Raw genomic sequence first — 25,595 nt, 5'->3', positions numbered from 1 at the left:
GTGCCGCCCCACACATACATAAACCCAGAGGCATCAACTTCTATCACAAAAACACAAACCGTTCTTGTGAACAACTCGATAGTACACAAGCAAGACAGTCCAACTAACGACATATTACAGTTATGACAAGATTAGATTTACAGCAATCACAAAAACACACACAAACCGTTCTCATGAACAACTCGATAGTACACGAGCAAGACAGTCCAACTAACGACATATTACAATTATGACAAGATTAGAGTCATAGCGATCACAAAATCCCAAACTGTTCTCATGAACAACTCTATAGCACGAGCCGACAGTCCAACTAACGACATATTACAATTATGACAAGATTAGAGATAGCGATCAAACTGTTCTCATGAACAACTCTATAGAACACAAGCGCGACAGTCCAGCTAACGACATATTACAATTATGACTGGATAAGGGTTATATAGATCATGGAAAAAGTAAGCAAACATATATTAGGAGTATAGTATCTTACTTGTCGGAGACATTGTGTGAGTTGATGCTTGAAGCACACAATGATGAGATTTAGATGCTCCATACGGTGTGGAAATGAACGGGTCTTTATCATCGCTGAAGTGAGCCACAATACGATCGCAAATGGACTAACAAGCGAACATGACACACGAGCATAGTCAAGCAGCATATATTAGGCTAGTTGTCGGCTAATGTCCGTCATGTGTGACTCGTGTGCTTTGAATAATGACGTGCACAGAGCGAGAGCGAGCGCTCTTCTCACCATCAATAGTAGACACGCCCCTTACCTGCTGATTGGCTACAAGTTTGTTATTCCACTCGGCCCGTGTCCTTTTTCTAAAACGGTTTTGAAATAACACTTACCCCACCTTTAATTGTTCATCAGACATCAGACAGGGCGTTGTATTTCAGACCAGTTTTGATTACCACAGCAATAAACACATTTGTTTTTGTTGGCATTGGAACATAATGAGATTCTAGATGTAAAATAAATTGTCTGTTGAATTGCTTTTATAATTATTGTTCACACGAATAAGAAAATTCTTTCATCATTTACTCACTCCCAGGTTGTTCCAAACGTATTAATTTCTTTCTTTTTCTGAACACAAAACAAAAATGTTGGTAACCAAATGCTTTACTCCCTTCCTTTTTTACTTGGGCTGGGCTTGTTTTTAAAAAATAACATTTAAGTTCTATTTTTGAGCAAATGTAAAGACCCTTTCACACCAGATGTGAAATGATAAGCCTCAGGCTGAAGGAAATTCAAATTCACACATGTACAGAAAGTGCAGCTAAAAACACCCTTTAAGCTGTGCTGCCATTCTGGATAATGGAAGAATAAAAAAACGGAGATAAAAACGAAACGTAATTTTTGCTTATGGTTTAATTGAATCATTGAAGGTTAGCAGTATGTACATTGGTTAATAAAGTGCGATTATTGCATAAAATGTTTTGTTTTATATAACATATTTAATTATCGGAGGTTTGCATGGTATTCTGACGGATTTTATTCATTTTGAGGAATACTGAATCTTTTTTTGTGCAAGTGAGATGAGTAAACGCACGCACCTATTTAGTCTAAAACTAAAATAACCATCACTTATGATTTGTCTCAACATTGAGACGAGAGCTTTCAGGCAATACATTGTAAAACAAACTGTTACTTGTTTAAAAAAGTAACTCAGATATTTTGTTGTAAATTGTACTTTACTGGTTACTTGAAAAAGTAATTTGATTACGTAACTCAAGTTACTTGTAATGAGTTAGCCCCCACACTGCCCACATTCTTCAGAATATCTTGTTTTGTGTACAGCAGAAGAAAGAAACAACTTTAAGCTGAGTAAATAACAACAGATTTTTCATTTTTTTTAGGTGAACTATCACTTTAAGTATGATAGCATTATGAGCCCTGTTTTGCGTTTATGTGAGTTTGTGAAAGTCTGAATGTCGTTATTACTTTTAGTTTTCACTACATTTTAATAATAAATTGAAACATTGCTCGTGGTCTGAATGTGGACACATAAAACTACATAAAGATAACGATAAAGATGTATTAGGATCCACACACTTACACACCATGACTTCCTGTTTATTATAAGCATTCGCTGCAGTTTTGTTGCCTGGGGCATTAAATGCTGGAGCTCTTTGAAGTCAGATGAATTCTGATTTTAGAGTTAGAATGATTATAAAACTATTCTTTATTATTTAGACAAAATAATATAGCATTTTAATATCTGCCATTACATGGAAATATGATCCAGCTTATTAGGAGGCCATTAGCCGTAATGTTAATGTTTTTGGACAAAATACATTAATATTTAGTGTTACCATTTTAAAATCATGGTAAATGGAGTGATGGTAGCATCATGCTTAGGGGTTCCATTTATAATTTCTGTCCATCATTGTTTGACAGTCTAGTGTTTGGTTTGGTGTGGTATGAATATCTCTCTGTGGTTTAGCATGGTAAAACCCAGCATGAGCTAACTGCTAATCTCTTAGTTTCACCTAGCATTGTCCCTCGGCACCATTAACCTATATTTCTCCTCTATCATTTCTTCTTGCTTCATCCTCTGTCCCACTTTCTCCTCACATCATCCTCTCCTAACTTTCAACCTCCAGTCCTTTAGCGTTTCTTCATATTTCCCCCCCTCGCTCCCTGGCCGCTAATCCCTGAGCGCTAGCGTTAGTGTTGGCCGCATTTCTCAGTGCGCTCTGCGGACATAGTGCTATTTTTACCCGTCACACTTAATCATGTCCTCTTGCGTGTCTTCCCTCCCTTCCTGTTACTCGTTCCTTCCTCTTACGCGCTCTCAGGTAGCCTGGCTCTCAGTGCATTCCTGTCCCATCATGATAACATTGTAGCTCACTTCTCAAGTAACAAAACTGGCCGGTACATGATAGCATCTCATCCTCAAAGTTTATATGTGTAATAAGAAGAGCATTCCCTACTCTGAGTGAAGCTGTAAAATGGGAAACACTAACTGGTTAGCAAGGAACATAACCTGTCGGCTGGCTCATGCTGTGCCTCAGCTTTTGTTAGTTAATATTAAACATGATTTGAGGGATCATTCATGTCCGTAGCATAAACAATGGTCTAGATTCAAATTACTTAAATTGCAACTTGTTTAAATTACATCACCATTTGTAACTTATATGAGTTGTATTTTACTGGACCCTATGGTTGGGGTGTGATTCAACTCTCCTTTTGGAGTTGAACTGGCAATGTGACCCAGTCATTTAACTAATGTCAGACCAAATTCAATCCTTGTGTGTCCTTCTTTGGAAACTAAATGAATTTTTCTAGTCAGTTGTGCCTGCAGTCACAGGTACCTTCATCATTTCATAGAATAATAAAGAGCCCCGTTAAATGGGCCCAGAATGTCTTAGATTAACCTGCTTATCCTTTCTAAAAATGGCTAAATATACCTTGGTGAATATGTTGCAGTCTTTGTTTCACATTTGAAAGGCCAGTTAGTCCAGTAAAACTTAACTTAAGTAGGGGAAGATTTTCATTTTCTGTTTAATAAATAATAGAGCAGCTCTAATAGATTGCATTTTGCTTGAATTAAAGGAATACTTTACCCCAAAATTAAAATGATCCCATAATTTACTCACCCTCAAGCTATCCTAGGTGTATATGATTTTCTTCTTTCAGCAGAACATAATCAGATTCATATTAATAATATCCTTTCACCCTTTGTAATGGCATTGAATTGAGTTTTTAAAGCTCCAAAAAGTGCATCCATCCATCATAAAAGTAATCCATGCAACCCCAGTGGGTAAATAAATGCCTTCTGAAGCGAAGCGATGGATGTTTGTGAGAAAAATACCCATATTTAAAACTTTACAAACTATAATCATTTGCTTCCAGCATTCTCTGTATGTTTGTTAACGAAATTTTGAATTTCCGACAGAAAGCTGACCTCTGACGTAGGACGTAGCTCCTCTTCTTTTATATTGAAATTCTTTTATCGCTTTAGACTTCTAATTCGTGACCACCAAATTTTGCTCTGTCCTCTGTGCTTTCATGTTTGTCAGTTCTCACCTATTCTTAAACTATGCCTACTTCATAGGTTGTATTTTTTAAACTACATTTAGCCTTTTTTGTCAACAATATTCCATGTTGATGTAGTCACAGTTGGTGTCATCCTGTTTTAGTCTTGAAAAAAACCCATAAATTTTGGAAAATAGGAAATAAACACTACTTCAATATTATTCAGCTTATTGGTAGGCAATTAGCCCTAATGCTAATGTTTCTGGACAAAATACCATACTATTTAGTGTTACTGTTGTAAAACCATGCACAGCAAAAAAAAGTTAAATTAACACTCCTCAGAGTTTATTTGACTCCACCCTCAAGTGTGTTAAACACAAATTTGAAGCAGTGTTAAAGTTAATGAGACAATCAAATGATTGAGTGGTGATTGACAATTAGTGATGAACACCTGCTGTTAACACGTAGATACGCTAAATGGAAGAGTCACTATTATGGTGATTAGTGCTCTAGTTGAGCTTTTGACTTTTACTTTTAAAACATATTTTTTTCCTGGCTGCTTTTTTTGGTGTGTATTTATAAAACAAACTTGTTGTGGCAAAGAAAGCACAGAGAAAATGTCTTCAGGTGTCGTTATATTTTGATAGTGGCATAATTATCATGTAGTTAACTGGGATCATTCTTAGCCAATCTTTGATTATATTTATGTCACAACAAAACCAACAACACCCTGTTTGGATACATTTTCTCTTGGTTTGTCTCAGACACAATCTGATATTAAAAACTAAAACTAAAGCAAACACTGATAACCATAATGGTGACCTAAAAGGTTACTCTTCCCTTCAGTGACTCTGTGAGGTGTTCATCACTAATGGTCAATCATTACTCAATTAATCACGTAATTATCTCTAACTTTAACACTGTTTCAGTGTTACTTTTAACACTCCTAAGTTTGGACTTTTTTTGGGGGGGGGGGGGGGGGGGCATTAGAGAAAAATGTATAATTTTGACCATACAATGTATTGTCAGCGATTGCCACAAATATACCTATGTGACTCATGACTGGTTTTGTGGTCCAGGGTCACATATTGTAAAGGAAATAAACACTACTTAGCAGCAACAGCTGTTTGGTTGAAATTTCTTTGCCTGGGGGAAAAACCTTTATATATATATATATATATTAATGATAATGCTAAACATTTATTTCTGGTTTGTTGTTATAGTGCTAATTGAGCCTTCCTGATGGTACTGTGGGCATATGTAGTTAAAATGGTTAGAAAACTCTGATTTATATTCAAGTACGCACAGTTAAAAACAAAACAAAAGCTTGTACAGTAGGTGAAAATGCTGGTGTGAACTTTTCATAAGGTCTTTTTGTGCATTTTCTGTTTTCCCTTCCAGATTGTCTGTTCAAGTTGTGTCCAATGAACAGGTACTCAGCCCAGAAACAGTTCTGGAAAGCAGCAAAACCTGGTGGAAACAGCACCACAGACACTGTACTACTCAACAAACTACATGTGAGTTCAATAGGCTACACACTTTAGTTTTGTGGATCTGGGCCTTCATGTTACTTGGATAAGATATTATACATTTTTTAATTAAATTTGACATAAATTAAGTGTTTTTAATATTAAATATGACCATTATATTTTGTTTATATTCATTACATGCATACTGTATCAAATTGTTGTTAATTTAATGTTGTTTTTATAAACTCGTCTAGAGCTTCATGGGAATTTTATTTATGTTTATTGTCTGCATTGTCACCTCTGTTTTTTTTCAGCATGCTGCTGATCTAGAGAAGAAACAGAATGAATCGGAAAACCGTAAGCTGCTGGGAACAGTGATACAGTATGGAAACGTTATTCAGGTAGGACAGCCAGCTGGCAGACGGGAGACAGAGGGATCTCACAGTGCCACTGAGGACTTTGCAGGACAGAAATCCATTGTTCAGTGTCATTGAGCTAGCATTCATAATTGCTCTTCATAATTCATCATAACATAAGACAGTGTCAACTGACCTCAGTATGTCGACCTAATTATGTTCATGTGTATAGCTAAAGGGGTTTCATGGGTATACCAGCTATTTTAAATAATGTTGTTTGCACTATTAATATCAGACGTTTATGTGTTCTCCATTTCACAGCTGCTGCATTTAAAAAGCAATAAGTACCTTACTGTGAATAAACGACTGCCTGCGTTGCTGGAGAAGAACGCCATGCGTGTGACGCTGGACTCCGCTGGAAATGAGGGCTCCTGGTTCTACATACAGCCCTTTTACAAACTCCGCTCCATAGGAGACAGTGTGAGTAATAATATACACTTAACTTAGCTCAATACGCTGAATCAATACGCTGATTCGTAACAGTTCAATACTTTGTTTTGAAATCGGCCCATCACTATATAAGTCATTATTACACGGCTCTGTGAAATACTTGATTCTGATTGGTCAATCGCGCATTCCAGCGGTACGTTATTTCCAGATAACACCCGCTCATACGGGTACTACGAGTTACTTGACCGGTACTAATTCTATGCTTAACGCTGGCGCCATCTTGTGGCTTAAACAGCCGTGGGTTACAATGGAAGACTTCAAGGCAGGTTTCCTTTATAATGTTTTTAATATAGATATTTTTCTTACACAAACGCATCGATTCGAATCAGAAGGCTCTATTAACCCATCGGAGCCGTGTGGAGCACGTTATTTGACGGACAGCTGCATTTTTTATGGACTTCAAACACAACTACAACTAGGCTACTGCTTGGATTAACGTTAGCCTGGACTTTTTAAATATAACTCCGATTGTATTTGTCTGAAAGAAGAATGTCATATACACCTATAATGACTTGAGGGTGAGTAAATCATTGGCTTGGTTTCATTTTTGGGTTAACTAACCCTTTCAGCATTCATTTTCAACATTTAGCAGCAATAGATAAAGGCTTAAAGCAGGTTGGAACTGTTTTTCTTCGCGGAAGCTTTGCGTAAGAACTAATAAAATATTTAATCTCAAGACAATATTTTGTGTCTAATAATTATTTATTTGAGAATAGTAGCCGTGTAATAAGCGGGATAATGTACGCCCAGCCGGTTGTTATCGCAGAATAAACCCCTTCAGAGTGATGCAAGATGCAAGAGTGATCCTGATCACTCTGTCGGGGTTTATTCTGCGATAACAACCGGCTGGGTGTACATTATCCCTTACTTATTTAGTTATTTTTTGCGCACAAAAACTATTCTCGTCACTTCATAAAATGATTATAGAGCCACTGTAGTGAGATGGGCTTTGTAACGACGTCTTTAGTGCCTTTATGGGTCTTGAGAGAGGAAATGACATTGGTGTCAATGAAGGCCTTTCTGAGCCATCGGATTTCAACAAATATATCTTCATTTGTGTTCTGAAGATGAACGGAGGTCTTACGGGTGTCGAACGACATTAGTGTAAATATTTAATGACAGAATTTTCATTTTTGGGTGAACTTAAAGTGTGGAAAAAGTTTGATTTGGCAAATTTGCAACGCTTCCTTAGAATAAAAATGTCTTTTAATACTCTTAACTTAACATGCAAAGAATGTGTATCCCAAGATTGTGTCTCTCATTCTTTAATGTTCTTAAAAAGACTTATTTAATTAGTTATTTGATCAAATATTATTAAATATTATTAAAATGTATATATTTATTTTAATACAATTTAAAATGTAATTTGTTTTTGTTACGCAAAGCTATATTTTCAGCATCATTCCTCCAGTCGTCAGTGTTACATGATACTTCAGAAATCATTCTAATATATGGATTTGCTGCACAATAAACATTTATTATTATTATCATCTGTGCTGCTTAATATTTTTGGGGAAACCATGATACTTTTTTCAGAATTATTTGATTACTAGCACATTCAAAATAACAGCATTTATTTGTAATATTATAAATGTCTTTACTGTCAGTTTTGGTAAATTGAATGCATCTTTGCTGAATAGTAATAGTAATTTCTTCTTCTGGATAAAAAATCTTTCCCCAAAATCTGACCCCAAACTTTGAAACTTTAGTGTATATATTGTAATCGCTTATGCGCAAAGGCAGTTTTTGCGGAGATGAGAAGCGATGAGAAATGCTGTCCTGCAAATTGGTCCAAATGATTCAGATTCATAACCTCACACTTGTTTTCAAGCAGACTCGGGTGGAATTCCTTGGTGTGAGGCTGAACTAAACAAATGGAACTCTGATGTCAAATGGACTCTGCTATGCACTAGGGACTCTAAATGGCTTGAACTGTAGTTACAGCATTTAAGCCTCCGGAAAAGTTGCGATCTGAACAGAACCAGACCTAAAACATTCTCCATTTGCTCTGTTAGAATTTGTTGCATGGGGGCCATGAGGTGTCATCCGCTGTTGATCTCTGGGGTAAAGAGTGTTTTTTACATTAGGTCCCATTGAGCGGTACATGATGTCAAAGCTCACAGCATTGAATTCCCCTGCTAATGCTATTAAAAATGGCCTCTGTGGGAGAGATCGCCACTGACACTGAGCCCCACATCATGGAAAACCAAGGCAATACTGGGATATAAATGTGTGCAAACTTCTATCGAGGCACTACAAGAGATTACCTAAATATGTTGCATTCTTGACCTACACATTTATAAGCAGTTAGTGAAATGAACTAATTGAGCTTGAAGTCGGCAGTTGCAATTGTCTTTTCTTCCCTATTGTGACATAAATCTGAGTGAAACAGCTTCTCATATAAAACTAATTGTAGGGCGGCACTTGATTTTATCCATGAGGAACTGATTGGATGGTTGTGGTTTGCTATTGGTGGATCTCGTGTGAGTGACTGTTTGCCCCGCCCTCATGCCAGTAAACACATCAGAGAAGAGATGAGCTGCAAGAGGGAGGTGAAGTTGTACTGGCTATCACCAGACCAAGCTCAATCTTTAAAGGTGTAATGAAGTGGCTTTATCTATTTTTTTTAATCATTTTCTTTTCTTTTCTTTTTTTTTACAGTTGTCTAAGGTCAACTAATGATGTTTGTGTGGTTTTGATGGGCGTGCCGCACTGGAGACTTGGAAGTAAACGCCTACGGCTAGGATTGGATAAGATTTGCATATTTAATGAGCTTCAGCTCCGCTGTCAGTTCAGTTGAGGGAGAGATTGATTTGAAAGCGGCAACCGGAATGATTCTCTCGGTCACAGGGCTCGAAAAACATCTTTATCAAACAAACACAATGATTTATTTCTCATCCACCCGCGATTGATTGGAATATTATTTTTGTATTGTTTGGCTCGCCTGATCGTTTGAGGCTTGTGGTTTGCGCTTACATCCACCGATCGGGCAAGCCAAATAATAAAAAAATAATATTCCAATCAATTTAAAGGGTTTCATGGCCTTCAAATATCGAGTCAAGAGAGTGAACAGCGCAAATCAAGAAAGGAATATTATTTCACTATTTCAGATTCACTGGTCAAAGTAGGGCTGCACGATTAATTGAAATCGAACCGCAATCGCGATTTGGCTTGTGTGCGATTATGAAAGCTCATAGGCTGCGATATTAAAAAAATAAATGCCCAGTGTGTTAGCGAAGAGCGACTCTGTGATAAACAATGCTCATTCTGAAAGACTGCGAGTTTGAGTCGCTTATAACGTGCGTTTGAAAAAGCAACACGAGTCAAACATCTTCACAAACTAGTGAAGCGTTCATAAACCTGTTCAACAAAAGACAACGTTTAATAACATGCTTTACCTCACTTCAGAGTGAGGCAGACGATGCATTATTTTATAGCATTCTATGTCAATCAGCACTGCATTATAATACACTTTATTATTATGAAAATACCCTTGAGGGCTTGAAGAACTCAAATACACCATATTTTGCTGCAGTTGTGTTTATTGTCGTCATGTTTAATCAAAGCGTCTCTATCTTCTGTTTACACCGCGTTAGCTTCACATCCTGGATTTCCTGAAATCTAACGTCAATTACTTCTCTGAGGCAAATGTGGCGTTTTTCCGCTCGAGGGCGCCCTCTGGCTTTCAGTATGAATTAAAAAAAATTGGGTAATCAATAATGAGAAAATAATGCTTAATACAATTTAAAACTTAATAAACTTTTTAAAATTATACATTTGTTGGACAATCCATGTTTTTCTTCAATGTACAGGAGTTTTTCCCTCACAGTGCATGCACAAGAGGTTCATATTTCATATTAAAGACAGACTTTAAGAATAACTCCTTAGGCTTAGACCTTTCCAATGTTTTTTAGTCATAGGCTCTCTGCATATTAATAGGTAAGCCAGCAGTTTTTTTTGTGTGTGTGTAAAATAAGTTTTCTGTAAAATATTACAAAAATAATAATAATAATTAGTATTAGTATTTTGTTGTTATATTTATTCTGACATAATCTTTTTTATTGGTAATTATGAAAATGTTATTGTAATGGTAATATTTCTTATTTTTAAAAATATTTTTAGCTGTAATAATAATCATAATAATAATTATTAGTCACATTAATATAAAAACAAAAAATGTTATAAACACACACTTTTCATTTGTAAAAAATTATAATAACAATAATCACATTTTAAATCGCAATTGCAATTTTACCCAGAATAATTGCAATTATATATTTTCCCCAAATCGTGCAGCCCTAGGTCAAAGTATTATCCAGTCTGTGAAAGCATGCTAAGGTATGTTCTGTCCTACATGTACACATAATCAAAACGATCTGTAACAATGCAATACTATTACATGTAAAAAAATGTTTTACTCACATAAGTGTGTTGCACCAATCCTGTCGGATTCAGTATAAAAGGCACAGCATTGTGTTTTAATGTCAATATGTCTGCAAATCCAGTGTCAACCTGAGACTTGTTTACAAACGATTATGCAGTGAAAAGAAGCGAACACACCTGCCTTCCCACGTGAGCTGGAGCTTCATTAAAAATAAAGTTCAACCACACATTCCTAATATTAGGATCCAAAGAAAGCTTATGCAGCGACTGTGTTCTTCCACAATCAGGAATAGCGTAATATCTTGCTATCTTCTTCAGCATGTTTATTGCTACTGGTTAGCGCGATCCAAACAGCTCCGTGAGCGATCCAAACAAGCTCCATTTTGCGTGCTTATTATTCAGTAGAAGTAGGCGGTGTTTTGCCTCACGATGACGTCAGGATGAGGCACATTCTGAAATCGATCGTTTGCTGGGCCTTATGTCTTATAAAAGCTTTTGTTTGACTAACAAGAACGTTTTCAGCTCTGAAACTTACAGGATATTCGTATATTACCATGACCTTTCATATATCAAAAGCTCATCACCCCTTTAAGCACATGGCTTGAGTTTTGGGTTTCTGACCATGTGCTCTTGCTTTTATCTTTGAGCATGTGGCTTGAGATTTGTGTTTTCTAACCATATGCTCATGCTTTTATGTTTGAGCACATGGCTTGTCATGTGTATGTGTTCTATGTGTATGTGTAATTTATTTAGCAAAATATCTCACCATTCAATGATACATCCATTTCGCCCTTATATGTTTGGTCTAAAGCGTAACTGCTCTCAAAAGACAACAATTGCGAGTACATTTTCAGTCATCTTTGCAGGACTGCGATTTGAAGAGTGTACAAACAGGGTATCCGCGGGGTCTTGAAAAGTCTTAAAAGGTGATAAATCAATTTTGGGAAAATTAAGACCCTTATAAAGTATTAAAAAGTCTTATCACGGCTTTATAAAGTCTTAAATTTTGAAAGTATTTTGTTCAAGCTTTGTCAAAAGAGTTTGAGTCCAAAAAGTATTTATGAATATATTTATTTTCATCCCCATAAGTGTTAAAAAACAACGGGGTGCTCAGTCTGAGATCGGCTCGGAGCGCGCGCGCCAGGGATGGACATTAGCACCGCCACCAGCCAAATGCGGCTGATTTTGAGTTGTGGCGGGTAAACTCGCTTCACCTACCGAGCTGTTTCACCTCTTTGTAAACTTTGTTCAATGCATGCGAGTGCTGCCGTATGTGCGCATATGACCAGTCGTTTTCTCCGTCATCACTCGCGTGAAGACGCGCTGTGAGACTCGTGCGCGCTGAGAGATCTGACGCTATGCATCATCCGAGAGCGCGCGCGAGTCTCACAGCGCGCAAATATTGAGTTCTCTTTCAAGTCTTGCGCTTAAACGGACAAACTCACACAAGAAGTATGTCAACATGTCCATCTTGATGAGTATCCTAGCAGACATAGTCTGAATATGCCTTAAGTGAACTGTATAGTATGCACAGTCGAGAAAGACGAGCATATCCCTGCCTCAGGTCTTAAAGGTGCAGTAGCCTTTACTGCTGCCTGAGTGATGTCCTTATATTTAGTTTGACATTAAACATTGCTCTTGATTGAATAGCTTTTGTAAGTTTAATAAGGATTAATCTTTCATTTAAACCGTTAAATATGCAGTTATTTTACATTTGATTACTTTATTCAATTTCTGTACCTTTCTGCAGGCCAGTAGGCATGAACATTATTATTTAATGTACACATGAGTGAGGTCGAGTTAAACATTCTAGTTTGAATTTTATTTTTCGGTTTTCGGCTTTGGTTTCTTCTTTTTTTGTTTCGGCCAAGAATTTTGATTTCGGTGCATCCCTACTGACAATGTTCTGCTCGTTGTGTTGTCAACACGCTTCAAAGATGCCAAAACGAATAGTTTCATTGTTGGGACTAAAAACCATAAAACTGGAAGCCATAAAAGACCACAAATCATCGTGAAAATGTCAGTATTTCATTGAGACTTGAGATTAAATAAACTGCTTAAGTATTGTAGAGCTTGTAGTATTAATTTGTTAAAAACAAAAAAGTGGCTGGTAAAAACATTGAGTGGTAGACTTTGAAAAAAGTTAATTTCCATCCCTGGCGAGTGCTGTCTACGGGTGACGTCATGTATTTTGCGGAATGCACAGTTAGGGGATGTGTCGCCCTCCATATGTTGCGAAACAGATGCAATATAAACAATACAAAATTGGCCTACGATAGAGATTTTAAGTCTACATTTGACTACAACTGTTTATTAAAGGTTTGTTGCCGATTAGAACTTGAAATGCGATGAGGTCTTAAAATATTTTGAGAAGGTCTTTAAAAAGTCTTAAAAAGGTATTGAAATTAACTTCAGGATTCCTGCATATACCCTGACAAAGTAACATGTCGTCAGTGAATAGTACATATTAGGCACAATAGCAGTATAAGCATGCATATCTATCAGTTAAATATGCATCACATGACTAAACGTGCAACATCGTTTTGTCTTTTAGGTTGTGATTGGGGATAAAGTGGTTTTGAATCCCGTAAATGCAGGACAGCCTCTGCATGCCAGCAGCCATCAATTGGTGGACAATCCTGGCTGCAACGAGGTTTGTGTTTCAGTTTGATCTGTTTGTGCTGATGTGCATTACACCATGTAGTGTGAATGTACTTTATGTAAATAAAATTCTGCTCATAACAGCTTTGCAATAAGAGGTGTAAATTGAAACATAATCTGCTCTAAATTAGCTTTAGTTGCATTAAATATTTTATTTACTATCCATACAATTAGAACACCCTGAACCCAGTGTTAGTGTGAAAGCTTTTATGCTATAATAACAATGATTTAAGGTCCACTGTCTCTGCCAGAATATCTCTGTATTGTGAATGATTGTTTTTAGTAAGTGCTAATGTTCAAAAAATACCACAGTTTATTTTAAGACTCTCGTTCTTCTCAGGTGAACTCTGTGAACTGCAACACTAGCTGGAAGATTGTGTTATTTATGAAATGGAGTGACAACAAGGAAATCATTCTTAAAGGGGTAAACACATGAAATATAGTTCTTGGAGTTCTAGTTCTAGGCAGTTTTTAGAATGTGATGGTACTAATTCCTTATTTCTGGTTGCTAAGGGTGACGTGGTCCGGTTGTTCCATGCTGAGCAGGAGAAGTTTCTCACTTGCGACGAACACAGGAAGAAGCAACATGTGTTCTTGCGAACCACTGGCCGCCAATCTGCCACCTCTGCCACCAGCAGCAAAGCACTGTGGGAAGTGGAGGTGAGTTGCATGATTTGTCATGAAACTCTAAACTACATTTTCTGTTACCATCTGTTATTTTTAATCATAGGAGAAAACTAGTTATTATGAAGCTTTTTTTGACCTGTTTTCATCTTCCGGGAATCTTTGTGTCAAAATTACATATTCATACACCCATAGTACATCGATGGCTCATCTGTGTCTCATCATTATTCATGAGCATGTGTTTATTTCCTCAAACTGTACGAACGCATACAGTATCAAAAATGGGTGATTTTTGTTTTTGCTTTGTAAAAGTTTCTGCGTCCATAACTTCTCTTCCATAGATCCATAGTCTTCAACACAAATGTGAATCATCCACACTGTGAGTGCAGCTGGTCAACCGGCAGCCCTGTGATATAACCGATCAAACGGATTGTAAAAATACAGCAAAATAAGCCTCAAAGGTTCTTAAAGATGCAATAGTGTGTCTATATATATATATATATATATATATATATATATATATATATATATATATATATATATATATATATATATATATATATATATATATATATATATATATATATATATATATATATATATATATATCAGGCATAACATTATGACCCTAATATTGTGTTTGTGCCAAAACAAGCCCTTGTCGAGGCATGGACTCCACTAGACCCCTGAAGCTGTGCTGTGGTATCTGGCACCAAGATGTTAGCAGCAGACTCTTTAAGCCCTGTAAGTTGTGAGATGAGGCCTCGATGGATCGGACTTGTTTGTTTTGCACATCCCACAGATGCTCGATTGGATTGAGATCTGGGGAATTTGGAGGCCAAGTCAACACCTCAAACTAGTTGGTGTGCTCCTCAAACCATTACTGAACCAATTTTGCTTTGTGGCAGGGCAAGTGATGTAACAGAAACCGTGATTCAGCAGACCAGGCCACCTTCTTCCATTGCTCCATGGTCCAGTTCTGATGCTCATGTGCCCACTGTTGGTGTTTTCGGCGGTGGACAGGGGTCAGCATGGGCACCCTGACTAGTCTGCGGCTATGCAGCCCCATATGCAACAAGCTGGCCACCCATGACCCTGTCGCCGGTTCACCACTGTTCCTTCCTTGGACCACTTTTGGCAGATACTGACCACTGCAGACCGGGAACATCCCACAAGAGCTGCAGTATTGGAGATGCTCTGACCCAGTCATCTAGCCATCACAATTTGGCCCTTGTCAAACTCACTTAAATCCTTACGCAAATTTTTCCTGCTTCTAAAACATCAACTTTGAGGACAAAATGTTCACTCGCTGCCTAATATATCCCACCCTCTAACAGGTGCCGTGATGAAGAGATAATCAGTGTCACCTGTCAGTGGTCATAATGTAATGTCTGATCGGTCTGTGTGTGATATATATGATACTTTATTTCAGCTTTATTTAAATGAGCAAAGATGTTTTTAATTGTTTATTAATGATAATAACCCTATAACTTAATAAGCAAGATACGTTTTTTTTATTTCTTTAGAACAATGTATACAATTTATTTATTTACAGTGGGTCCAAGAATGTGTGTGTATATATATATATATATATATATATATTATAAAATTGAAATGGTATCAACATTTTTCTATAATAAACACCCTATTTAAAGCCAAATAAACTATATTGTGATTGTATATCGTTATCAAAATAAAAGACTCATATCGTAATATAAGAGTTTGGTCATATCTCTCATCCCTATGTTGTTTGTCTACCCTCTTTCTCCTCCACTTTCCATGCTCACATTTGTAGCACTTTTTTTCAAACTGTGGTGATAATTAACTGGTGCTGAAACAGGGGGTTTTATGACCTTTTAAATGTCTCATATGCAGTTTTCCTATTGATATTTCTCCCAATCTCCTTTTTCAGGTGGTTCAGCATGACCCATGTCGTGGTGGCGCCGGTTACTGGAATAGTCTTTTCAGATTTAAACACTTGGCCACTGGAAGCTACCTTGCAGCAGAGGTGAGTGAGGTGTGTTCTGCTAGCTCGGGATCATCTATCAGCTGTTCCCAGATCAGCACTAACATCTCTCACTGGGTAGGGAACCTTACTAACTTCCTCTAGATTTTCTCTGCCTGGAATCTGCAGTCTGTAAGACTTTCACCATCCCTCTGGATGTTTCCAGCACATCCTCAAACCTCACTTAAGCTCATTTTTGCTCAATTAGATGGTGAAATCTTACATTGTGCAGGTTTAACCACATCTAGGGTACTGTTCTTTGAACATGGCTTGACACCAGACAGACGTGTTTAAGAATATTTTGACACAAATATGGGATATATACTAGAATATTTAGCCTACATTGTCATACATAGTCTAAAGAAGTCAAGTTTATGAAGTCAGATATGTTACTTTTTTCACATCCGCAGCCCTTTTCAGTGAAAAAAAAAATGATGCAACAGGATATGGAACAAAAAGGCTCTCTATACGACAGGTTTGCAGTTGAGGAGTTTTAAAATAAGAGCAATTTAATCTATGTAACAATTTTGATGAAAGTTTGCAAACTATTTTTTTTTAGAATTCATTATATATTATTATTTCACTATTGTATAATTATAAAAATATTAATTTGAATTGTTAATGTGGTTTTGTTATGTGCTTGTCATTTTTAGTGTATTTAAAACAAATTACTATTACAATTTACAGATTTTCTTTTTTACATTTCACTTTCACTTTTAGGATTTTTTAAATTTATTTCAGCTTTATTTAAATGAGCAAACTTGTTTTTAATTGTTTATTTAATGATGATAACCCTGTTGCACCATTTTTGTTTCTTTACAACGTAATACAATTTATTTCTTTACAATTTGAAATCATGTGCACTTTAAGCTTTGAAGAATGCAAAATCAGAAACATATCTGGCTAACCAAGGAAACATGTTCAAAGATCGGGACCTTCACATTCTTTGTTAGGTTGTGCCTAGTAAATCAGTCAATGTCCTGATCAGTTACCTGTCGAATAGAACGATCGGATTTCTCATTTTGACCATGTTTTTGGTGATTTGATCTGTTCACAGGTTAACCCTGACTATGAGGAAGAGTCACAAGAATCACGTTCATCTGTAAGCTGTTTTAACTTTTTGAAATATTTGGCATTCTTGTGTACTGTATGTTTACATACTGTGTGCTGGAAGCTTAGCTAAACTGCTGGCTGAATTCTTGTTTTGTTTGTTTCCTGCTTCAGGTGGCGGATTTTTCCCCCTTTAACTTCCAGGTACTATCAGTTATTCAAGATGCTTTTAACTAGAAAAGATGTCGGTCATCTGATCATAAGTAGACCTGCTCTCTTACCAAGCTTATGTACCTTCAAAGGATGCCCCTGCCCCTGCCCCTGCCCCTGCCCCTGCCCCTGCCCCTGCCCCTGCCCCTGCCCCTGCCCCTGCCCCTGCCCCTGCCCCTGTCCCTGTCCCTGTCCCTGTCCCTGTCCCTGCCCCTGTCCCTCTCCCTCTCCCTCTCCCTCTCCCTCTCCCTCTCCCTCTCCCTCTCCCTCTCCCTCTCCCTCTCCCTCTCCCTGTCCCTGTCCCTGTCCCTGTCCCTGTCCCTGTCCCTGTCCCTGCCCCTGCCCCTGCCCCTGCCCCTGCCCCTGCCCCTGCCCCTCTCCCTCTCCCTCTCCCTCTCCCTGTCCCTGTCCCTGTCCCTCTCCCTGTCCCTCTCCCTGTCCCTGTCCCTGTCCCTCTCCCTCTCCCTGTCCATCTCCCTGTCCATCTCCCTGTCCCTCTCCCTGTCCCTGTTCCTGTCCCTGTCCCTGTCCCTGTCCCTGTCCCTGTCCCTGTCCCTGTCCCTGTCCCTCTCCCTGTCCCTCTCCCTGTCCCTGTCCCTGTCCCTGTCCCTGTCCCTGTCCCTGTCCCTGTCCCTGTCCCTGTCCCTCTCCCTCTCCCTGTCCCTGTCCCTGTCCCTGTCCCTGTCCCTGTCCCTGTCCCTGTCCCTGTCCCTGTCCCTCTCCCTCTCCCTCTCCCTGTCCCTGTCCCTGCCCCTGCCCCTGCCCCTGCCCCTGCCCCTGCCCCTGCCCCTGCCCCTGCCCCTGCCCCTGCCCCTGCCCCTGCCCCTGCCCCTTTAGCTCTGTTTCCCATAATCCTCTTTGCATAGCTCCACATATTCTATTCAGTATGTGCTGTTGTGAATTGTCTGTGTTTTGTGCAGCTTTGTTTGATTTTGTTACTCATATCTTTAAAATGTGGTTCTGTATAAGATCTATCGACAGCATTTGTGGACAAAATACAGTTGAAATCAGTGTTATTTTAATATTATAAATATTAAAATATTTTATTTTTATATATTTTTATAGTTTTCATGTTCATTTTAGTTACATTATTGTATTTTTGTTAATGCACTTTTGTTATATTTATTTATTTATTTTTATTTTTATTTTTTTTTGGGGGGGGGGGTAATATTTCTACATACAATTTTTTTAAGGGGGTGGGAGATTTGCAATGTTTCTCCTCATTTCAAATTTTTGTTTCAGTTTAAGTTTTTATGCATCTAATTATAATTTTTAAAAATCTACTTCATTTCTATTACCAAACATGTTTTTTTTTTTTTTTTAGTTGAAATGAAAAGCAATGGGGGAAACGCATTGAATTTTAAAATACAATATTATAGCTATTTTTTATAGAGTAATAAGAAATGTAAATATAAAATCTCTACCAACCTTGTCTGCTCAAAACTATATCAAATATTATAACTATCATGATCATGTAAAACAAAATGATCAGTAAAACAAACTTTTGCATGGATACAGAAAGGAGAGAAAAACCCCAAACACAGGAATTTCATTGATGATGAATAACTAGTATATTCATCTAGAACAGTAATCCCACCACAAAAATGAAAACTTTGGCAGCGTTTCAGCTCAATTCATATTTTGAAGGAAAAAAATACAACCTTCGCATTTCTGTTTTTAAAGGCTTAAAATACATTGCGGCTTTTTAAAAGAAAATGCCACAAATGCTGTACAATCTAACATTGAATCCAGAATATTTCTTCAGGAAATGTTCATGCTTTCATTTCACTCAAGTTATTTAATAATAATGTAAAGGATAACAGGGTTTCTGCAGGTCTTACGTCTTTTATAACGTATTAAAAAGGTCTTAAATCAGAACAGAAAGTCTGAAATTCATAATGTTATAACATCACGTGCAGACACTGCAAAAAAAAAAAAGATATCTTCCTCAGTATTTTTGTCCTGTTTTCCTGTACAAATATCTTAACATCTTTGATATATTTATTTGAGATGCACATGTAAAATGATGCCTTGAAAAATTGAACAAAATAGAGTTAAAAATAGTTGGACAAATAGAACAAATATCGGTCAATGAGTTCCCTTTTCATATGAAAAATTCCCTTTTCATATGCCCATTGGTAGATATTAGTTCTTAAGAATAAATTAATTATCAAACATATTTATTATGTAATTTATCAAAATTTTATCATGAATTTTATTCTTAAAACAATTGTTTTAAGAATAAAATTCATGATAAATTTTTGAGAAATTACATAATAAATATATTTGATAATTTATTTATTTATTTCTTATGAATGTATTTTTTTATTATTAATTTAATTTATATAAACAGCAAAGGCACCTTGATTTACGAATGCACTGGAAAACAAACAAACAAACAACAACAACAACAAAACAGGAGGAAGAACATCAACTTTTTGCAGTGTTATTAGAAGATATAGTTAAAGTTATGTCCATATTTTAGTGGTTAACAGCAGAGCAACCCAAGCTACTTTTTTTTTAAATGAATTAAAAAGTAATGGATATTACATTAAGAGAACATAATGAAGTATTGTATTCCCTGCGATATATCCCTTAAATTGTCTTTATTTGGTCTTAAAAAGTTCACAAATAGTCTTACCTTCATAAAACCTGGAAACTCTGCAATTTATTTCTTAATGAATTAATGTTCAATCATTTCTAGAATGTGTTCTTTAACCACCACACGGTGACGCTGTAGGCACGGGTAAACCAGTGTGTACAGTGTGAGCACCGCTCCTGTAGGTGGCAGTATAACACCATGTCTTGGAAATAGCAGCAGTCCCTCCTGTTACTTGTGTGCATGTACTTATTAAACTCTGCTCACAAATGTCAAGTTAACCATTATATTTGGTGATAACGGACCCTTAGGTCAAGATTATAAATTCTAAATGAAAGTTTCCTTTGAGAAGTAACATCAACAGCTACTTTTATTATTAACTACTAAATACTTGTTTTGCTGGAACCCACATATATATCACATCTTGTGACCGATCAAGAGTTTTCACATTCTTCTTCATGTTCTTGTACCTGTATGTGCATATGAGCGCGTTGAGGAATTTCAGGTCACAGGCAGAGTTGTAAACATGTCACGAATCAAAGATTGTTTTGTCAGCTAATGGTATCACATTTATCTCGTCACATAATCAATAAACCAGTCGGGGTGATGTGTCTGTATGGTGACATGGTCTCCTCTCTCCACTAGCTGGACTCGGAACATGAAGCTCTGCGAGCACGACTGCGCATGCCCAACGAGAAGGTCATGTACACCCTCGCGTCCGTCCCCGATGGCAATGACATCTCCTCCATATTTGAGCTGGATCCGACCACCCTCAGAGGAGGAGACTCTCTTGTACCCAGGTACACTGAACCATAATCAAATTGTACCCATACATTCAAGGAATAACCTTGTGCAGGGATAGCCAGTGCAGGTCAAATATTAGAGTTGTCATTACCTCAAATAAAGATACTATAAAAAAAACCTTCTCGATCAGTTTAAAGGGATAGTTCCCACAAAATTATCAGTCATTATGTTTTTACCCTCAACTTGTTCCAAACTTGTGTGAGTTTCTTTGTTATGTTAAAAACAAAACAAGATATTTCAAGAATGATATTTGAAGAATGTTGGCAACCAAACAGCTGATGGATCCCATTGACTTCCAGAATAGAAAAAAACTATGGAAGTCAATGGGAACCATCAATTGTTTGGTTACCCATATTTCTTCAAAATGTCAAAAAATTTCAAGCAGGTTTGGAACAACTTGAGGGTGAGTAAATGGGTGAACTATCCCTTTAAATCTGCATTTTTAACCATTTAAAGTTTACAAATGGTCCATTTCTAAAAGAAAATAGTAGTTTAAAGTCCAATATAATTACTTCTGTTGACTATTTTAATGAAAGTTACACATATTTTATAGTACCTCCAAATGCCTTATGCAAACATAGTGCTCTTATTAGTAAATAATAATGTGTTATATTAGTTTTGATTCTGATGAAAATGGTTTTCTTTTTTATGCAAAATATAATGTCCTTTTTAGGAGGAAAATAAATGATGATAAAATAAAAATGCATATGAATTATTAGTGAATGCACAGTTGTGTTGTCAGTTTGGGGTCAATCAGAAGTTGAGTTTGAGTGACAGATTCACTTGTTAAAAGCTTCACGGTAATGTGAGATTCCTGTTATGATGTGCTCAGATCATACACACTAGATTCATGTCTCTTATATATATATATATATATTTATATATATATATATATATATATATATATATATATATATATATATATATATATATATATATATATATATATATATATATATATCGCTCTTACTCTATTGCCAGAAAAATTCTGAAGAGTGAAATATGATCATACTCAAGATTTTACCAATGGCAGACAATCGCTGATTGTTGCGTTGTCTTCAGACCTGCAGGATATATTAAGTCATAAACGACTCCAAATGAACTTAAAGAGAACTCAAACTACTGTATCTGATTCATACGGCTATGGTCATAAGTCACAGGAAAGATGTAGTTTTGCAAACACGCATCTCCCTGGTACTGAAGGTCACGCTCATCTCATGATGTCTTGCATCTCTTGATTGTTTTTAACTATAAGCTCTGTTGTTTCAATGAATCATGTGTAACCGAACAGGAGAGACTACTACTCACTAGTAGTGAGGATGACTACTCACACACCCGTGATAGCCTTTGTCCTCATACCACAAAACTCAAACAGTTATAGGGTGGAGTGTGCACGTGTCACATTGTGTGTGTGTGTGTGTTTGTGTGTGTTGCCTCATCTAGATACCTGCAAAATTTGACTTTCTGAAAATAGCCAGGAAAGTCCCGACAGGGTGCGGAGGCAGGAAACTAGAGTGACCGTGCACTTTGCCAGCGTGATCTCTTTCCACATTGTTGAAACCTGTTGTTAAAAGAGAAGCCAGATGTTGCGTAACCGTCCACCCCCATATTCCCTTATTTATATAAGCAATCACTTGGAAAGTGTTGTTTTATAAAGTAATCTTCCTCACTGCTCAGAAGCAGAACATAAGTGGGGAAATTTTGTTTTGGGATTCATTGAGTGACTCACATGAGAATATGCGTATATGTGTGTGTGTGTGTGTGTATATATAGATATAACCTAATCTGGACATGTTCACACACTCACACTATATTGGACTGTTGTTTAGCACATCCCACAACTGTTCGATTGGATTGAGATCTGGGGAATTTGGAGGTCAAGTCAACACCTCAGACTCGTTTCTGTGCTCCTCAAACTAATTTTGCTTTGTGTCAGGGTGCATTATCCTGCTGAAAGAGGTCACAGCCACCAGAGAATACCGTTTCCATGAAAGGTCTGCAGCAATGCTTAGGTAGGTGGTACGTGTCAAAGTAACATCCACATGGATGGCAGGACTCAAGGTTTCCCAGCAGAACATTGCCCAAAGCATCACACTGCCTCTGCCGGCTTGACTTCTTCCCATAGTGCATCCTGGTGCCATGTGTTCCCCAGGTAAGCGACACACATGCACCCAGCTATCCACGTGATGTAAAGGAAAATGTGATTCATCAGACCAGGCCACCTTCTTCTATTTCTCCGTGGTCCAGTTCTGATGCTTCTTGGTGCTTTCGGTGGTGGACAGGGGTCAGCATGGGCCCCATACACATTTGACACCTTTCTAACTTAAGGAATCTGAGCTACAGTAGCTCATCTGTTGGATCGGACCGCACGGACCAGCCTTTGCTCCCCCATGCATCAATGACCCTGTTGCCGGTTCACCACTGTTCCATTGCAGACTGGGAACACCCTTACACACACACACACACACACACACACACACACATGTTGGTCTATGTGGTTTACAGGGACTCTCCATAGGCGTAATGGTTTTTATACTGTACAAACCGTATTTTCTATCCCCTTACACTGCCCCTGCCCCTAAACCTACGCATCACAGGAAACATTCTGCATTTTTACTTTCCCAAAAAAACATCATTTAGTATTTTTTTAAGGCCATTTGAATTATGAGGACATTTGATATGTCCTCATAAACCACATTTATAGAGTAATACCAGTGTAATACCCATGTAGTTATACAAATTTGTGTCCTCATAAACCACATAAACAGGCACACACACACACACACACACACACACACACACACACACACACACACACACACACACACACACACACACACACACACACACACACACGTTGCCAGCCACCGCCAGGGTTTTTGACAATTTCCACAAAAATGTAATAGCCCATAGAATATTTTGTTTAATAAATATCTGAGCATGCAATTTATCAAAATAAAGACCCTCTTCTTAAAAAAAAAAAAACTTTTATTCTAGCTTCATGCATTCCTTTTTTAGGAAGTTTCATAAAAAAGCAACATCTTGAACAAAAAGCTGAGAAAATCGCGTTGTTTAGTGAAAGACTGTTTCCAGATCAGATTCAGAGTGATGGTCAAACGCAGATGGAGTAGATCGAGTCCATCAACACTCCTAATGCTTGCACAGTCGTGTAGCTCATCCTGGGTCCACATTTCATTCACTAACATTAGATAGTTTTGATTCATATGCTGTTTAATGATGATGATCACGTTATTTTACATATGCATATGATTCCATGCGATCGCTTGTTTTACTGCGTCTTACTCGCGTGTGTTTTGATCAGGAGATTGTGTTCATTCAGAAGATGTGCAATGGCACCTCCTAGCGCCCGACAGTGAAAACACAGAAACCCGGAAAATTCCGTTTTAGGCCTGGAAGCGTTTTCTCACAAATAATGGAAAATTCCGTGTTTGGGGGCGAAAGAGTTAATTTATAAAATTAATATGAAATTCATTACAATTCACATATTTTTTGTTGTTGCTGCATTGCAAATGCTTTTGTCCGTCCGAAATAATTTTTTTATATACACCTAGGATAGCTTGAGGGTGAATAAATAATGGGCTAATTTTCATTTTTGGGTGAACTAACCCTCTAAGTGTCCTAAAAATGTTTCTTGTTCAATTCTTAGCTGTATGTCTGGTGACCCGGACATTTTCTGGACAGGTTTCATGCGATTCAACTATCTTCTGTGTCTGTTTGAATCTGATTTGTATGAGCATGAACTAATGATGTCAGAAGAATGATGAATGGATATTTGTGTGTCTTGAATCAATAGCTGCTTTTTAGTATTTAGAGCCTATGGGCTTTGAACATATCCATTGATTACACATCTCTCTCAATCGCATGCTCTGATGGATTTCATGCAACACTGAGCTGCTGACTGAAACGGTCATTATGTGTAATAAGCTGAACTGTGGCAATATCTCATATGTCTGAGTATTGTGAGTGTGTGTGTGAGAGAAATCATCTTTAAGTTTGATCTTAGGAGAAGAGGATTTTCAAGGTCATGACTTTAAGTGTTGCCTGAAATCCCCTGTCCTCAGACAGCAGCGGCCCCTCTCTAGACATAGTAGATGTGACTAATTAGTCTAAGGGAGCAGAGAGGGCATACACAAACACACACATACACACAAAGGTAAGCCTGTTAGTCACATAGGCGATTATGCATCCAGGAATACAGCCGTGTCTGATGTCCACTTGTAGCCTATCTAATGGGTGCTTTCTGTGACCGAGTAGGGGTGGGCGATATGGCACAATTATCATTGCTCGATCACTATCCACAGTTTGATCAAGTTTCTTTGTGTGTTTGTTGGTTTTTAAGATTATTTTGCAAGTCACTGAGTAGTATAGCCAAACTAATTTTCTTATTTTTAATAAATATTTTTAATATAAAAGAAAAAAGAATGACAAATAATTTAGGCCAACGTAGGCCAAAATCTTATTTCACTTAATTTTATTCTTAAATTAAATAATAAGACAAATACAACATAAGATTATTAACACATTAAATAAATAGTGCTCTATAAAATCTAGCTACAGTAGATGTATTTAGGTAGGACTCAAAGCATTAAATTTATTCAGTCAAGAACAGGGTGTAATTTTCTCTTTGTCTTTAGTTGTTTGATTAACATTAATGACAGAGGCGGCAGAAGGTTTATTAGGCTGCTGTCACTTTAAGGCTGACACGGATCTAATATACTGACACGCATCTGATTTTCTCCTAAAGGTTTACGTTCACTTAGGACATAACCCATTGCATTTATATACACCTTGTGTGTATTTGAAAGTTAAAGTGCAATAAGCCGCGAAAGAGAACTTTGTTCAGTACTCGCATGCCGTGTGACACACTTCTAGTGGGCATGTGCTTAGGTGTATGAACTCTTAAATGCTTATCTCAGAACAG

The 25,595-nt window shown here is 37.3% G+C and overlaps 1 protein-coding gene across 20 annotated transcripts in view; it reads left to right on the top strand.

The window, feature by feature from the left end:
- The window catches only part of itpr1b (inositol 1,4,5-trisphosphate receptor, type 1b), a 183,666-nt gene that overhangs the window by 25,614 nt on the left and 132,457 nt on the right, over nucleotides 1-25,595 (top strand). For 12 of the 20 annotated variants that reach the window (XM_067431963.1, XM_067431975.1, XM_067431974.1 and 9 more), the window contains exons 4-13: nucleotides 5,384-5,499; nucleotides 5,766-5,852; nucleotides 6,129-6,287; nucleotides 13,255-13,353; nucleotides 13,702-13,785; nucleotides 13,875-14,021; nucleotides 15,898-16,068; nucleotides 17,048-17,092; nucleotides 17,215-17,244; nucleotides 20,495-20,649. In XM_067431963.1, the coding sequence (XP_067288064.1) occupies nucleotides 5,384-5,499; nucleotides 5,766-5,852; nucleotides 6,129-6,287; nucleotides 13,255-13,353; nucleotides 13,702-13,785; nucleotides 13,875-14,021; nucleotides 15,898-16,068; nucleotides 17,048-17,092; nucleotides 17,215-17,244; nucleotides 20,495-20,649 (1,093 nt within the window). The remainder of the gene's footprint in view (nucleotides 1-5,383; nucleotides 5,500-5,765; nucleotides 5,853-6,128; nucleotides 6,288-13,254; nucleotides 13,354-13,701; nucleotides 13,786-13,874; nucleotides 14,022-15,897; nucleotides 16,069-17,047; nucleotides 17,093-17,214; nucleotides 17,245-20,494; nucleotides 20,650-25,595) is intronic. The other 8 variants (XM_067431981.1, XM_067431977.1, XM_067431980.1 and 5 more) reach the window with 2 other exon arrangements.

This window comes from Pseudorasbora parva, chromosome 22 (assembly GCF_024679245.1).
Source record: "Pseudorasbora parva isolate DD20220531a chromosome 22, ASM2467924v1, whole genome shotgun sequence".
Classification (NCBI taxonomy): domain Eukaryota; kingdom Metazoa; phylum Chordata; class Actinopteri; order Cypriniformes; family Gobionidae; genus Pseudorasbora; species Pseudorasbora parva.
The sequence above is the reverse complement of the archived record's forward strand: the minus strand, read 5'-3'. Positions and strand labels throughout refer to the sequence as shown.